Below are 16544 nucleotides of genomic sequence, written 5' to 3'. Positions count from 1 at the left end.
GGAACTGACGCGGATGGTAAAAGATCTCCAGATCGCCCAGGCACGGAGGGACGATGGCGAACAGGCCCATGACCGACGACCCCTGGCTGGAAACAGGTGCATGTGGTGTGACGCGGTTGGCCACATCCGGAAGGACTGCGGGGACTTCTCCGAGGCGATGAGAAGCAAAGTGGTGTACCTATGGAACGGTCGGGTGCACGCCAGCGAGACCCAAAGGCCCCTGGACCTGAACGTCGGACGAGGAGGTATGAAAAGGCTGATGGAGGAGGCGGCGGCTCGTCACGTGGAGACCGTCCACTATTCGGTGTCGGCTGGTATTCGGGTCGGAGGTGGCGAGGCCCCGAAGACGAACAAAGCCGGGTTCTGGCCAACGATGCTAGAAGGCCTCGCCGGCGCACGACTAAGGAAAGAAGAGGCAGACCGCGCAGAAAAACGGGTCCGGGAGGTAACCGGGTGGAGTGACCCGGTGGAAGAAAAGACAGGCTTCGTCGAAGCCGCTTGTCAAAACTACGAGGCTCTGGTGGAGGACAAGCGGGTAGGGAAAACCGAAGGGGCCGGGCCCTCGCAATGATATGAAACCCGATTCGGGCAAAGGCGGAATGAGGCCGGCGTAACCGGCGCCCAGGATAATCCCAAGAAGAGCGGGTACTGGCTGGGCACAGAAATCGAAAGATCCACGGACCTACGAAAGGTCCTGGAAGAGCGAGTCCTCGACAGCAAGGTGGAACTGTCGCTGAGGGAAGTGCTCGGGATCGCCAAGAAGGAGTTCCACGACTCCATCGTAGACTTGGTGAAGAGGAAGAGGCTGTCGACGGAGACGGAACCGGAGAAGTCGGTGGAGGTGCGGACGACGCACATAAAGGACATGGCGCTAGAAGACGAGTTGGCGGAGAGCCACTATTCGAGGCCGCACTGGGCCAGAGCGACCATGGAGACCCCCGTGAAGATCGGGGATGTTCATGAACTGGTGGTGGCGTTGGTGGACCACGGTTCTGAAATCAATTTGATGTCCATGGACTTCTACAAGAAGGGGAAATGGCCGATCAACACCAAGCACGGGTGGAAAATACGGGCAGCGACACGTGCCACTGAAGAACTGCATGGAGCTTGCCCGAATGTACGAGTAAAGATCGGCGATGTCAAGATTGACCAGCACTTCTTCGTGCAGGAGACGTCCTCACATCCGGTTATACTAGGAGAACCGTACATCACGGCAGCATGGATGGAGACCAAGGTGTTGGACAACGGCTCGGCCTATGCAAGGGTCAAGGGCCAGGATGGGCGCCACTTGGTCCAGTTCCTGACGGTGAGACCGAACCATGAGCGGAACCGCGAGACCCTCGGGGGCGAAAGCCGAGAGTTAGAGAGGGTTATCAAGGCGTGGGGCCGCGATAGTCCGGACACTCCGGGAAAACCCCACAAGTGTACGATAGCGAAGAAGACTTGTACTATAGGTAGGAAATTTTGCTTCTCCGACAACGGAGGGTGTACGGTAGTCGACGTCGTTGGCCGGAAGAAGAGAAGGGCGGAGGAGCGACTTCGGGCATGTGGTATCCTCGGCCCTGGAGAGGAAATCAACGGAGCCGTGGAGGCGGTCTCTTTCGATGATACCTTGGGGGAGCTGCGGAAGGTAGTCAGAGGGGTCCTTAAAGAGGACCGGACGATTCCGGTATGTTCGGAAAGGATGTACGAAGTCATCGTGGACTTCAGAACGGGGCTCGAGTCAGATCGGACGGCCCGAGTGGAGACGAGGTACAAGACTATGGACCGGAAGGTGAAGCCAGTCGCGGCTCCCTTGCCGGAGGGCAGCGAGTTGCAAATGAAAGGGGTTGCGTCGGACCCGAGTTTATGAAATCCGGCCCGCATAGGACACACATTCACCGACATAACGCTACGTGAGCTCAAAATCGGTGGGGGCGGCTTCCTACTGCTAGCGGAAGAGGACCGGTTTCGGGGAATGCTCGGAAGCCACGGGAAGGCTTTCACATTCTCACCAGAGGAGATCGGGTGCGTAGACCCGACAGTCGTGGAACCGATGGTGATATTCACGATACCCCATGTGCCGTGGAGTCTCAGACCGATTCCGGTACCCAGAGCTCACATCCCGAAGCTGATGGAGTTGTTAAAGCAGAAGGTCAAAATGGGCATCCTCGAACCGTCGAGTGCCCCATACTCGAATCGGTGGTTTACCGTGCCGAAGAAGGACAGCACGTTGCGCTTTATTCAAGACCTGCAGCCGGTCAACAAGGTGACCATTCGAAACGCAGGAATCGGACCGACGATAGACGAGTTCGCGGAGGCCTTCGCCGGAAGGTCGATTTACTCGGTCGGTGATCTATACTTAGGGTAGTTCCAGCTAGCCATAGAGAGCAGGGACATCACGACAATGCGAACTCCTCTCGGCCTAGTACGGATGTGTACCCTACCGCAAGGAGGGACGAACTCGGTGGCTCACATGGTGAACGCAATGAACAAGGTACTAAGGGATTGTATCCCGGACATCACCATGCCGTTTTTGGACGACATCCCGATCATGGGATGCCCAGTGGAGGAAAAGGACGAGACGATCAGACCGGACGGGTGCCGGAAATTCGTGGCGACGCACATCGATGACTGCGAAAAGGTGCTACAGAGGTTAGAGGGCGCGAGGCTCACCTTCTTCGGGGGAAAATCGGCCTTCGGGCAATCAGAGATCATGGTCGTCGGACACCTATGCAGGTCGTACGGCCGGAAACCGTCTCCGGCTAAGGTAGAAGCCATCTCCGCGATGAAGCACGATTGTAGCTCGATCACGGAGGTTCGGAGGTTCTTGGAAGCATGCGCGTTCTACCACATATGGATCCCGCATTACGCCCACGTCGCGGAACCGTTATACGGGTTGCTGAAAAAGGGGTGATAATTCGAGTGGAGAGACGAGCATACGGAGTATGTCCGGAAGATGAAGGAAGCACTTGCCGCGGCTCCGGCGCTCTGAAAGGCTGTCTACGGAAAGAGCACTCCAATTTACGTAACGGTAGACACGAGTCCAACCGGGATCGGATGGGTTGTCAACCAAGAGGACGAGGACGGCATGCGTTTCCTGATCCGATTCGGCGCGAAGGTCCTCAGTGAGCAACAACGAAGATACGCCCAGGTTAAACGCGAGCTCTGGGGTATCGTTTCGGCGGTAAAGGCCGATAAAGACTACCTGATCGGGACAGAGGTAATTATCGAGACGGACTGCCTGCCGATTCTTGGCATGGTTTCCGGATGCGCGACGCCGGACATGGCAATGCTCAAGTGGATAGCGTACATCAAGTCCCTGAATCCGGAAAAACGACACATTTCCGGGAAAGACAACGCCATGGCCGACATGCTTTCAAGGGCGAGGTTCGAAAACGATGGCAGCATGGTTTCGGAGGACGAGGAAGTCGGCGTGGACTTCTTTGAGGCGGCTTACGTAACAACCGGTAGGGAATGCTCTCCAATGCTTAACGATTTCGACAAGAGCAAGTACAACGGGGAGTGGCTGCAGATCGGCGGGTTCCTGAAAACAATGACATTGGACGCAGCATGGACAAGGGATGAGGCCAACCGGATTCGGAAGAAAGCATACCGATTCTTCTTCCGGGACGGGTACATATGGAAGCACCCGAAGAAGAGGAACGGCATCCCGCTCCGAGTGGTGGCGAAGAAGGAGGAACAGGAGGAGTTGTTGGCGGCGTACCACGATAGCCCGTGGGCTGGACACCGTGGAACATGGGCCACGTTCGAAAAGCTAAAGGGGAAGTACTGGTGGTCGGGACTATACCGGGACGTGCATCGGTTCGTGACGACTTGCGAAAGCTGTCAGGTGCACTCCATGATCCAATATCGGGACGAGCTTCACCCGACCTACCCTCTAACCATCCACTTCAAGTGGATGGTGGATTTGGTGACGATGCCAATGGGGGTAGGACAGATGCGGTATCTGGTGCTGGCTCAGGAAGATCTAACGAACCAGGTTGAAGGCCGAGCCCTGCAGAACAAGACGACGGCGGCAGTGTGCCGGTTTTTTATTTGAGGACGTGATATGTTGATACAGGTGCATAGGGAAGGTCGTGGCTGACCATGGTGAGTTGGATGCAGAAGAGGCCGAAGAGCTGTTCGACCGGTTAGGAGTCAAACTTTCGCTCACCACAGCGTACAATCCGGAGGCGAACAGGAAGGTAGAGCGCGAACACGGGCCGATTGTCAAAGCGCTAGTACGGGCATGCGGAGGCCAAGTCGAGAATTGGCCACGGCTACTACCTTATGCCTTGTGGGCGGACCGGACTACGCACAGTTCGGTAACCGGGTTCATGCCGGCAGAGCTTATGTTCGGACAGAAGTTGATCATGCCAACAGAGCGAACGATCTCCTCGTGGGCCACGGTGGACTGGAGGGATGAGATGAGCCGGGAGGAACTGTTGGCGGCACGAATTCAACAGCTCGAGCGGAGGCCAGAGGATGTAGAGCGAGCCGCGGAGACACTTCGGGTAGCGAGGATAAGGAACAAAGCCTGGTTCGACCGAACACACCGGTGTCGCGTTGTTACGCGCGTGCATGTAGAAGGGGCGGGACCACGGGGATCTTGGACTAGGGAGTAGAGGAGAAGGAATAAGATATGAGAAGTGGTAGCTTAACACCGGATGAGAAGATGAAGAGTAGCACATAAGCATAGACCGAAATAGATGGAAGCAAGATCCACAACAAGCTATATTAAAAACAAGTGAATGATTACAACAATGGTGGCCGCCATGGCCGCACCAAACGACTATATCAAAAACCCTAAAGGGAAACCCAAGAAGAAAACCCTAAGCGAACCCTAACCCTAAAACGAAATGGGAAGAAGGAGGACCCTAGACTAAGTGGTATACCTCACTCACACTCAAAATTAGGCAACCCCTCATAAGTGACCCCTCCCTTCCTTTTATAGCCCAAGGAGGGAGGGACCTTACAATGTGGGATAAAATTTCCCCTCTCTTTCTATACACCATATCCTAGTTTACATGTGCACATGTAGCACACCACCGACTTGCCCTTCCCACCCCGGTTTCCGCCTATGGATGAAAATCTTCACGATATCCGCCCCCACCAAACCGCACATCCACTGGTATGTGCCAAGAAAGGAGAAGAGATGAGATTTTTCGGCCATGGTGATAAAACCGAGGTCCGTCGTGTCCTCGTTGGCCTTGCTCGGCTTCGTTTTCCATTTCGAGCACGCCCATCCCTTCCACACGAACCATCGTAGCACCCCGTTCCACCGTATCTGTCGCACGTCCTCGAGCCGACGGCTCCAACCGATCCACCACGTCCACCGTGTGTCCCCGAAACATCGATTCCATCCGAACTGCCATATCCACCGCGTTCGCCTTCCTCCCCGGTCGGTTCTCCCGAACGCCATTGCCGATCCGGTCACTCTTTCTTTGTCCGCCACGTAGGTCCTCCGATTAGGCCCTCGGTCACCCCGTTTGCTCGCCGGATTCCGCCCCTTGCGTACCGCTTGTGTTCTATCTCCGGCTCGATCCTCTCTTCGTCTCGAACACCTCGTGCCGATTCCCTCCGTTCCGTTTTCACCTTCCGTAGGCTCTTTCCGTGTGCCCTTGTAGTCTCCCGAACATGCACTCGTTCTTTGGTCCCTCGGCGACCTCATTACGCGCTCCTCGTTTCTCCTTTGCTCACCGTGCTCTCTCGCCGTAGAGCGTACCGTCATCCCGACCACCATGTCAGTGTCCTTCGCGACTCCCGTTACCGCCTCGCCTCGACTTACGCCCTCTTGGCCCGCTTGGCCTTGTATGCCCTCCGGGAAGCCGCCACATTTTCTCTTCCCAGTGTGTACCCCATTGTTCTCCGCGCATCATCCTTCGCTCTCGTCACCCATCCGCCGATCTCGGCACCTTACGGCTTCGTCTCTCGCCGCATGCTTGCCTCTCAAAGGCTCGACCGGTCCGCCGTTGCCGGTCACTCGTTGCCGCTCTTCCGGGTGCATGCTTGCTTCTTGGCCCTTCGTCGGCCGTAGTGCATGCTCCGTTTTACGCCGTAGTGCGTACTTCGTATTACGCGCCTCACTCGTCGTAAACCCGACCTCCACGTCGGTCTCTTCGTCCTTCTTTGCCGTAGCCCCTTCCGACTCCGGCTTGCCATCTTGGCCGTGCTCATACGTCTTCACGCACCGGGTACCCGTTCTGGTAGCCTCGTCCATTCCAGTCTCCAACTCCTCGCCGCCACCCGTCGTCTCTTCAGTCTTATGTTGATCCGCAACCGCCGAAGTCTCTAGAATAGGCGGGGAGGGTCCCTCTTGCTCTCGGCCTCTCACCGATCCGTACTCGTTGTGCATGCTTGGCCTCTTTCTCGTGCTCACCGGCTCCCACCGAGTGTTGTGGCCCGATCGCCTCAACCTCCAATCATGCCGACTTAGCCTTCGCCCGGATCGGTCTCGGCCGATCGAGTTCCGGTTTGGTCGGCTCCCTTCCGTGATCGTAACCGGCCGGTACATGTTTGTCCGAACAAATCCGGCCTTGCCGGCTCTTCTTCAGTTCGGGCCCGGTTGACCGGACCCCGCTCCAATCTTCTTCCACGTCGTCTTCCAGTCGTGTCGGATTATCAACCGGTTCATCTTCCGGTCGGGTCGGTTCTCGACTCTCTCCTCGTTGCCGTTCCCGACCTCTCCATCGGTCCTCTCGTATATGCCCGTTCCGGGCCTCGCATCCTCATCTTCGTACGTTTTCACTCCGGGCCACGCCTCCTCACGGCCACCGCCCTTCTCTCTGGTCTTATGTTGGCATTCGAGCACAACCGCTGTAGTCTCCAGTCTTGGTGTCGAGACGTCTTGCCTCCGTCTGCTATGACCTTCCTCGTCGTCGTTTCGATCGTCCGCTTTGCCGCCGCCACCTTCCGTCTCTCCGGTCTCACGTGGGCTCTCGGGGCCGACCGCCGAAGTCTCTAGAATAGGTGTGGGAAAAGTCCCGGTACCGTTATTCGCCGATGCCATGTTCGTAGCCACCTTCGTTCGGACGCCGTGGTCCATGGCTATCTCTTCCTCGTTCTCTTCGTCGTCGTGGTAACCCGCCTTGCCACCACCACTGTCCATCGCTCTAGGTCTCATGCCGGCACTCGGGCCGACCGCCGGAACCTCTAGGGTCGGTGTGTGTAAGGTCACGGCACCGCCGCTCGTTGTGTCCGTAGCCGCCTCCGTTCGGACGTCGTTGTCCGTGGCTAACCTGCCTCCGATTATGCAAGCTTCAATCATGCTTGCCGCCTCCCCTTCGTCGTCGTTTCGGCCACTCGCCTTCCTGCTTGATGTTTTGGGCCGCCATGTCCCGAATCCATAGTTACCGGCCTCCATGGCCGTCCCTTCATCGCAAGGCAAGAGGGTCGCTTGCTCCGCACCCTCTCCCATGTTGCCGTCGTACGCTCTTTCGGCCTCCGTATAGGCCCCGTCTTCTACGTCTAGGGAGGCTTCTTCGTCCGCATCCTCCGATCGCCTCCGGCCCAACTCCATAACAAGCCCTTCTTCGGCTCCGATTTTCGCCTTCACAAGTTCGCATGCCTCCCGTATTAGCACCTCTAGGTCGAGCTCCTCCGAACCGATTTGCGTTGAGCTCTCTTCCGGCGATAGTGCGTAGTCGGTCGCCGCTCTCTCTTCTCCGCCGCTCGCGGGCCGCGTTGTGGCCGATCGCCTCTCATCGCATTGTATGCACGCCCACCGATCGAACTCATGTTGACCTCTTCCTTCCAGTTCTGTGTACCCGTACGCCTCCAATAGGGCTCCCTCAAAGGACACCCACGACTCGTGAGCTTCTCGTAGCTCCTTGACCTCCTTGTGCATCGATACGGCCGCCACTCGGGGAAAATACTCTAGTCGCATCGCCTCGTCTACACCCCCTTTCGCCATCTCGGCCTTGTAGGCTCCCAAAATTTTTAGGACCTCATTCCCATCAAACCGGTCGACTCGATCGACCACCCTTTCAACGGCTTGTTGAGCCGCATCTCGCTTCGCCATCTTCCGTCCAACTTCCATCACGATCTTTGCCATCATCTCCTCGAAGTCGAAGTCTTCTTCCATCTCCATGCTCCCTTGCCGCCCTTCACGTCGGGTTCACCAAAGATGTCGCGTTGTTACGCGCGTGCGTGTAGAAGGGGCGGGACCACGGGGGTCTTGGACTAGGGAGTAGAGGAGAAGGAATAAGATATGAGAAGTGGTAGCTTAACACCGGATGAGAAGATGAAGAGTAGCACATAAGCATAGACCGAAATAGATGGAAGCAAGATCCACAACAAGCTATATTAAAAACAAGTGAATGATTACAACAATGGTGGCCGCCATGGCCGCACCAAACGACTATATCAAAAACCCTAAAGGGAAACCCAAGAAGAAAACCCTAAGCGAACCCTAACCCTAAAACGAAATGGGAAGAAGGAGGACCCTAGACTAAGTGGTATACCTCACTCACACTCAAAATTAGGCAAACCCCTCATAAGTGACCCCTCCCTTCCTTTTATAGCCCAAGGAGGGAGGGACCTTACAATGTGGGATAAAATTTCCCCTCTCTTTCTATACACCATATCCTAGTTTACATGTGCACATGTAGCACACCACCGACTTGCCCTTCCCACCCCGGTTTCCACCTATGGACGAAAATCTTCACGACACCGGCTCCGACCAAGGAAGATCGAGGAAGGCGACTGGGTGCTAGTCTACGACAACAGCCTCGACAATCAGCATAGGGCCACGCGGAAGTTTGCGAGGAGGTGGTTCGGGCCTTACGTAGTAACAGTCGCCAACGATAATGGGACGTACCATCTCGCGGAGCTCGACGGTACGAGAATGGCGATACCGGTAGCGGGGAAGAGGATCAAAGCGTTCAAGAAACGACACGACGGGGAGTCGGAGCTAGGGGGCATGGACAGCAACGACGAGCAGCCCGAGGCGGAGGACGAACCGGTAAACGAGGAATAAAAGCCAGGACCGGTTTTCTCCAGTAGGAACCCAATTTTGGCGCATACCGGTGGATGCGCGGTTAGGTGGGGGCGGATGTCGTGAGGAAAACCGTCCCCAGGCGCAAAGTGTGTGTGAACTGGCCTTGCACGTGGGCACGCCCCTGTTGTATAGTAGATAGGTGGGCACAAAGTCAAACCCTAGGTAGCAATATTCCATAGGGAGAATCGAGGAGTGTCTCTGTTCGAAAGGACAAAGAATTAATGTGATGTATACGGGTGAAAACGGTCTCCCTCCTTGAGCTATAAAAGAGAGGGAGACGGGGGAGAGAGAGGTATCGCGCGCGAGAGGGGACGAAGTGCTGTCGGACTGGGACCGAGCACTTCTCTGTCATTCTCCGTAGCTTTCTTGTGCGTAGGTTCTCGAGAGGCTGATTCTGCTCCGTGGAACACCCGTGTACTTCCAGCAGAGTCTCCATCTCGCACCCCTGCGCGCGTGGGTGGTCAGGCGTCGGTATCCATCTAGCCGGCCTGATCGGTTGTAACCGTTCGCATCGTCTGCATACTTATTTTATATACATACATTGGTGTTCTTATACTCTATTCCCCGTTCAACTCGTGTCTCTTGTGTCGTTGGACCGCGTTCCCGTGCGCTTCTTTGTCTATACGTGTGTGAGCGTGTCTCTCTCTCTCTCTCCCTTCTCTCACCTATTCCTCGGTCCAAGACCTCGGTGGTCCCGCCTTGTTCTCCACGCATGCGCGTAACAACGCAACAACGTGACAAAGGTGCTTCAACGTTTCAACATGTTAGAAGCGAAACCGGTCGGATCGACACTCCCGGCAAACTACAGATTATCCAGTAAGCAAAGCCCGAAGACGAAAGCAGAGAAGGCTGATATGATGAAGGTTCCATATGCCTCTGTCGTCGGGAGCTTAATGTACGCAATGGTGTGTACCCGACCGGATATAGGATACGCAGTCGGAGTGATGAGCCGGTTTATGAGCAATCCCGGCAAGGAGGACTGGAACGCGGTCAAATGGATACTCCGGTACTTGAAGGGCACTTCAAATATGTGTCTCTGATTCGGCTCCGGAAAACCTCAAATTGACGGTTTTACCGATTCGGACATGTCGACTGATGTCGATACCAGCCGGTCTACATCCGGGTACATAATGACATATGCAGGGGGAGTTGTTTCGTGGCAGTCGAGGCTGCAGAAGACGGTTGCGTTGGCAACCACAAAAGCGGAGTACATGGCGGCTGTGGAAGCCGGCAAGGAAATATTATGGATGAAGGACTTCATCGGAGAGCTCGGTTTCCGGCAAGATGAATACCGACTCTATTGCGACAGTCAAAGTGCCATCCACCTTGCTAAGAATGCGGCCTACCATTCCTAGACGAAGCACATCCAGCGTAGGTATCCTATAGAGTATCCTATAGAGTATCCTATCCTATAGAGTATCCTATAGAGATCTCAAGGCCTATCCTATAGAGTATTCTAAGTGTTAGGAAATAGGTCCCTCCTGATGGGAAGTGAGAAGAGCAATGCTGATGAGAAACTCGGTCGAGGCCGAATCCGGATGAGGAGTACCCGGCCACGGAAGACCCGGTGATAACCGGATGAGGAGTACCCGGCTACGAAAGACCCGATGAGAACCGGATGAGTACCCAGCTACGGAAGACCCGGTGAGAACCGGATGAGGAGTACCCGTCAAGAGCCGGATGGTGAAGGCCCGGTGAGAAGTGCTCACCGGATGAAGGGACATATTCATAAATATGTTTCCTGAGAGGCCATCGGGGCTATAATTGTAAATAGTCGAAAAGTCATATTAGTATAAATATGACTTAGGGCAAACTTAGTATGTAGTAGTTGTCATTCTTGTTGGCGCAAGATTAGAGCGCAACAGTGTACAGAGAGAGAGAGAGAGAGAGAGAGAGACGAAGAGTTCGTATCTCTATTGTAACCGCCGCTTGTGGCGAAGACAGTGAACAAGAGGTCGTTGCCTCTGTGTTCATCTATTGTATATTGTTACATAGTGATAGTTTGCAGTCTGTGGGTTGTCGTGGTTTTTCCCTAGTTTGGGTTTTCCACGTTAACATCCTATGTACTCTTCTCTTCACTATGTCGTGCATTCATTCCCCGTTTTTCTGTGTTTTATGATTCTAAACTCAGTTGAGGCCGAGCATTGTTCATCAGAGCATGTAATTCCTGTCACTAAGTTGGTCCATGCTATGGAATACGACAATTCTCCATAAGCATATTGTCTGTGCGAAATCTTTTACCATCTTCTCAAGTTGTTTGAACATAAATGGGTCATCATCATATGTTGATCCAACCATACAAAATCTGTATGGTATATCAACAATCAATAATATGTATTTTTTTGTTGGCAATATGTGTATCATCTTAGCCACATCACCACAATAGACATTATAGTATAAATCTCAGGTGATATCCTTTTTATGGCCAAATTTCTTAAAAGTGCCACCATCGTTCACACCATATGCATACACTAAACGGTAGTCCTTTTCTTTCCACCCTCTTTCAAGATGTGCAAGAAATGATGTAGGAAAATCAAGAATATCTTTAACTTCTTTCAGTTTCTTACTATCATTATCTTGGTATATCATTGTTAAACAATATTTCTTTGCTCTCTAACTATACATGGCTTCCTCACATTGATAGATTTTAAAGGCGAGCCTCGATTATTCAAAAAATAAATCTTGACCATACGTTCATCCTAATTTTCAGTTGTCCTTGTAGGCACAATATCAAAAAATATAGAGAAACTCAATTATATGAACCAATAAGTAATTTCTAACAACGTATATGTTTAAAGACAGATTAACTCTAGAAAAGGGCTCTAAATGCCAAAAAAAGATAGATATCTGTGAAATATCGCAAAAATTAATGAATTTTTGTTAAATAATATGCGAAACAACCACTAAATAGTGCAGTAAAAACACTCCAATCAAATAATTTGTCTAATGGAAAATCTTGGAAAAAAATAGAAATTCATTACAAAAATAGAGATTATTTGTGAAAATATACAATTTATTCAGCAACTCGATAATTTCAATAGTAAAATAGAGACTTTGCAGTACAATTTGATACAATGTATCGAGTTCATGTTGAAAACTCAATTTTTTACATCAATTCTATACATTATATTGAGTTCGTGTTGAAAACGTTTTACCACAAACTTGATACATTGTATCGAGTTCATGTTGAAAAGTTGAGATTTCAAACGAACTCGATACATAGTTCATGTTGCACTTGGGCGCATGGGCACATGTACACACCACCAACAAGCACACGAGCACACAAACTTGCAATAGCACCACACGAACCACGAACAACGAGCACATGAACACACCAACTACGATCAAATGAGCACACCATGCATGCAATGAGCAACAACGAATGAACCCACGAGCTCGAAGCACATCGAACCACGAACCCACAAGCGCACAAGCACACGATCACCGAGCCACACGCACAAACTTGAACACACAACCCCACACACACACGAGCACCACGAGCGAACAACAAACCAGAACAACAAACACGAACACCACTAGCAACAAAACACGAGCATGCGAACATGAACACACCAACACTGAACACAAGCTCCGCACACCGAGCCACAAGCATATGAGCCCACAAGCACGAGCACATGAACACATGAGGAGAGGATGGATGAAGGAATAGGAGGGAAGAGCCAACACCTAATGTAGATTTACGTAAAGCATTGCTAGAGAGCGTCCTTGGTGAAGCTCTTGTGGATGGTGGTATTGATCATTATCTTCTTCAACTCCAATTCAATGTGGGCCTTAAAATTGTTGTCGTAGAGGATATTGCAAAGAGAGAAGATTTAATTATTTCAAAACTCCAAGACCTTGTTGATGAAGGTTTTACATTGAAGGCCGTCAAAGCTTCCATGAATACAATGGAATTCTCTTTGAGAGAGAATAACACCAGCTCCTTTCCTCCTGATTGTCTATGCGGAAGTGGTTGTATCGGTTGAGGCCTGCTTTGGAGAAGTTGTCTAAGCAAAATGAGCAGTCATCCAATGCCCTTAGTATGGGTTATGTGAGATATGGAATGCCATATGAAGCTAGCAAACTGCATCAAAAACTGAAGCTTCAAGGAGTGTCTCCGAATGCAATAACAATTTTTATTATTTTGGGATTTCAACATTTGCAATGGCGTAGAAGGCATTGAAAAGGCCAAGCATTCCGTACTCAGCTTGTAAATAGAGGGATATGCAATATTCATTGTGATAGTGGACTATTTTGTATAGCTTGTAAATAGAGGGATATGCAATATTCATTGTGATATTGGACTATTTTGTATAGTGACTCTAACCACTTTAATTTTAATACCAATGGAAGATGTTTTTATGGGAAAAAAAAAACTCCAAAAATGAGCCCTTCCTCCTTTTATACGAAAATCAAGGGGAAGGGCGCCTTATTTGCATTGAATTACAAACATCCCTTTCTCAATATTTAAAGTGCGAAAAGAATATCATCGAATGCAACTATTCTAGAATCGAACTTTGCACCTCTCTTACAACAATTTAATGACTCTAAGAATATTTTTATATTTTCATATGTATAAATAATATCTTAACTCTCTCTCTTTCTCCTTTGCCCTTTTTCTCACATGTCACATATTCTCTGTCTCACTTTTTCTCCCACACCTTCACACCAAGAGCTTTAGAGATTTGAGTCTCTACCTCGTTCACCGGTGTTTCTCATGCTCGGCATGCCACATCACGACAACACTCCAAAATGATAGCTTTAAATTGTCAACCTCAAGAGTTTTAGAGCTTGGAATCTCTACCTTTTTAGATGAGACATTAGTTCCCTTCGATATTTAGATGAAAAGATTGGAGGCATGGAAATTGAAGTGTGGACCACGTGTAGCATGCGGCCTTCCCATGGGGGAATTTAAGTTATCTATACACCTCCTAGTACAAATCAGTCCATGCTTTGAGAATCTAAAAAGGGTTAGCAACATGAGACAATGTGATCATAACCTCATGTTTAATTCCCTAATGTAATGTTCCATGGCACCTTGAGCCCAACATGAGTTCTTGTCCTCCTCCTCCTCCTATTGTGATCGAAAAGTCCACAACAATCATCCCGGCCTCACCTTCCACAAAACGCCACCTATTCCTTTCGTCACTTGACATACATTGGCGAGAGGTCCACTACAACAAGAGAATCCTCTTCTACCCCAACATTATCACCACCACCGGTTGCCACGATGCCACCGAGACATTGAAGACGAGCCTCTCGGCCGTGCTCGTCCACTACTACCCATGGGCGGGACGTTTAGCCCTAGATCCCCAAGGCCGTCTCATCATCGATTGCAATGATGTGGGTGTCGAATTCGTGGAGGCCTCGCTTGACTTTCAAATGAGCGAGATTAGCCGAGAAGGCTTCCCGATGATGCCCCTCTACGAGAGCCTTTGCCGACCAGTGGATCACACTGGGGATCGCCTCTACACGAGCCCTCTACTCTCTATCCAGGTACACACGTGAAATGACATCTAATAATGTCCACATTATTTATAGCATCATGAGATCTCATAAACCAAATGTATTTGATTGACATGATTGAATGTGAATTCTAGACCTCATAAACCAAATGTATTTGACATGATTGAATGTGAAATTTCCGTAGCATAAACCAAATGTATTTGATTGACATGATTGAATGTGAATTTTGGATCTCATAAACCAATTGGATTTGACATGATTGAATGTGAGATTAAGCAGGTGACCCGGTTTTCGGATGGGGGGATATCATTAGGACTATCGCAGAGCCACGTTGTGGCGGACGGGAAGTCGTTGTGGGATTTCATGGTGGCATGGGGGGAGTGTGCAAGGGGCAATGTCGGCGTGACGACGCCCCCGATTCACGAGAGAGAGAGGCTAGCACTCAATGGGCCTCCGTCCGAAGATGTAGCGAAGCGATACACGGCAAAGCTGCAGAGGGATCGCGATCGATTCATGGAGAATGGTGGCAGTGATCATGTAAAGCTTCCGAAGCCGCCACCAATGGAGACGGGGCTAATGCAATGTGTGTTTGTTCTGCCCGCATCATCGATCAAGAAGCTGAAAGCAGAGGCAGGAGGGAGCTACACTACCTACGAGGTCTTGTGTGCCCACTTCTGGCGACAATTGACCCAGGCTAGGCTATCTCCTCCAGACACCAAGGTAAGGTTCATGGTGATGGCCAACCTTAGGGCCAAGATGGAGCCGCCACTGCCCCCTTCCTACTTCGGTAATGTCCTGGATAACACCTCATCCGATGCGCGTGCGGCTGATGTCCTGGCCGAGGGCCTCGGCCACACGGCCCGACGGATCCACGAGGCTGTCCTCATGTGTACACCCAACTCCCTCGTGGCCCACATTCATTGGCTCGAACTCCACGGGAACAGCTCCGCGGACGCTTACAAGGACTGGGCCGAGTTCCAGATGGCGGGCGCCACGAGCTCCCCGAGGTTCCCTGTGTACCAAGTCGAGTTCGGGTGGGGCCGTCCTGCGGCCGTCCGATCGGCCAAAGTCCCGGGCAATGGAGAGATGGTTCTTTTTGGGGACCGCGAAGGCTCCTCGGGCCCAGGTGTTGGGGATATAGAGATATGTGTAGCCCTTCCATCTCATGTCATGGAAAGGCTCCTCAATGACCCCACTTTCTTGGCCAAACCCGTGTCTAACCCCTTCCACTACTACAACAAGTAGTGGTAACGACGTATAATGTTACTAGGCATTGCCTTACATCCTCGAACCTTGTGTGTTACCTAATGTTGGAGGGTTTCGAAAACTTTCGTGTATTTTGTCTACTCCGAAGCATTTTCTTAATGTTGCAAGGATTTTAAATAAAGTGCTCTCCTTCTCTCCATAATTGTATTTTATTGTGTATACTAAGAGAACATGGGAGTAGAAAGAAATCTTTGTTTTCGCCTCTAGGGTATTGTAAGACTTAGTAACGAAGAAGGAATCTCCCTCATGGAGGGTTAGTTGGTTGTTGATGGGATTCAAAATGTCTATGAACAAGAAGGAAGCCCCCTCATGGAGGATTGGTCAATGACAACTGAGTTTGACATAGGCTTACCAGCTTGTAATTTACTAACAGGATTTTAAATAAAGTGCTCTCCTTCTCTCCATAAATGTATTTTATTGTGTTTACTAAGAGAACATGGGAATATAAGGAAATCTTTGTTCTCGTTACCAACAAAACATGGGAGTAGCTCTTCCCTGAAAACTAGTGTCTTCCCTCTAGGGTGTTGTAAGACTCCTTCGACAACAAGGTGATCATACATGTACCAGAACTGTGCAATCAAATTTCCGTCTAGCTAATGTACATGAGGTGTAATTGTAGTATGGTATCTCTTTCTCTCTCTCTCTCTCTTTCTAAGTAGTAACAATAATGGTAAGGCCCATACTTGGGGTACTCTCGAGCGTTGGATTCTCTTGACATCCCTCATCTCTAAGTACTTCCTCATGGTCCTATATAATCCCAATGTGATAAAGGCCAATGCCAATTATTGCATGATGCCTTGCCAACCTATAAATCCCTAATTCCTTCGTATCA

The 16544-nt window shown here is 50.9% G+C and overlaps 1 protein-coding gene across 1 annotated transcript; it reads left to right on the top strand.

Annotated features, from left to right (window-relative positions):
• The first annotated feature begins 13943 nt into the window (after nucleotides 1-13943).
• LOC147849122 (hydroxycinnamoyltransferase-like) lies at nucleotides 13944-15745 on the top strand. The gene is made up of 2 exons (XM_087337776.1): nucleotides 13944-14476; nucleotides 14726-15745. The coding sequence occupies exons 1-2, from the start codon at nucleotides 14030-14032 to the stop codon at nucleotides 15689-15691; spliced, it is 1413 nt and encodes a 470-aa protein (XP_087193902.1). The 5' UTR covers nucleotides 13944-14029; the 3' UTR covers nucleotides 15692-15745.
• The last annotated feature ends 799 nt before the right edge of the window (nucleotides 15746-16544 follow it).

Source organism: Azolla caroliniana, unplaced genomic scaffold, assembly GCF_043228905.1.
Source record: "Azolla caroliniana isolate FFs.n. ecotype wild unplaced genomic scaffold, voAzoCaro1.0.p SCAF_123, whole genome shotgun sequence".
NCBI classification, from domain to species: Eukaryota; Viridiplantae; Streptophyta; class Polypodiopsida; order Salviniales; family Salviniaceae; genus Azolla; species Azolla caroliniana.
Note: the sequence above shows the minus strand (reverse complement) of the source record. Positions and strands in the feature narration are given on the sequence as shown.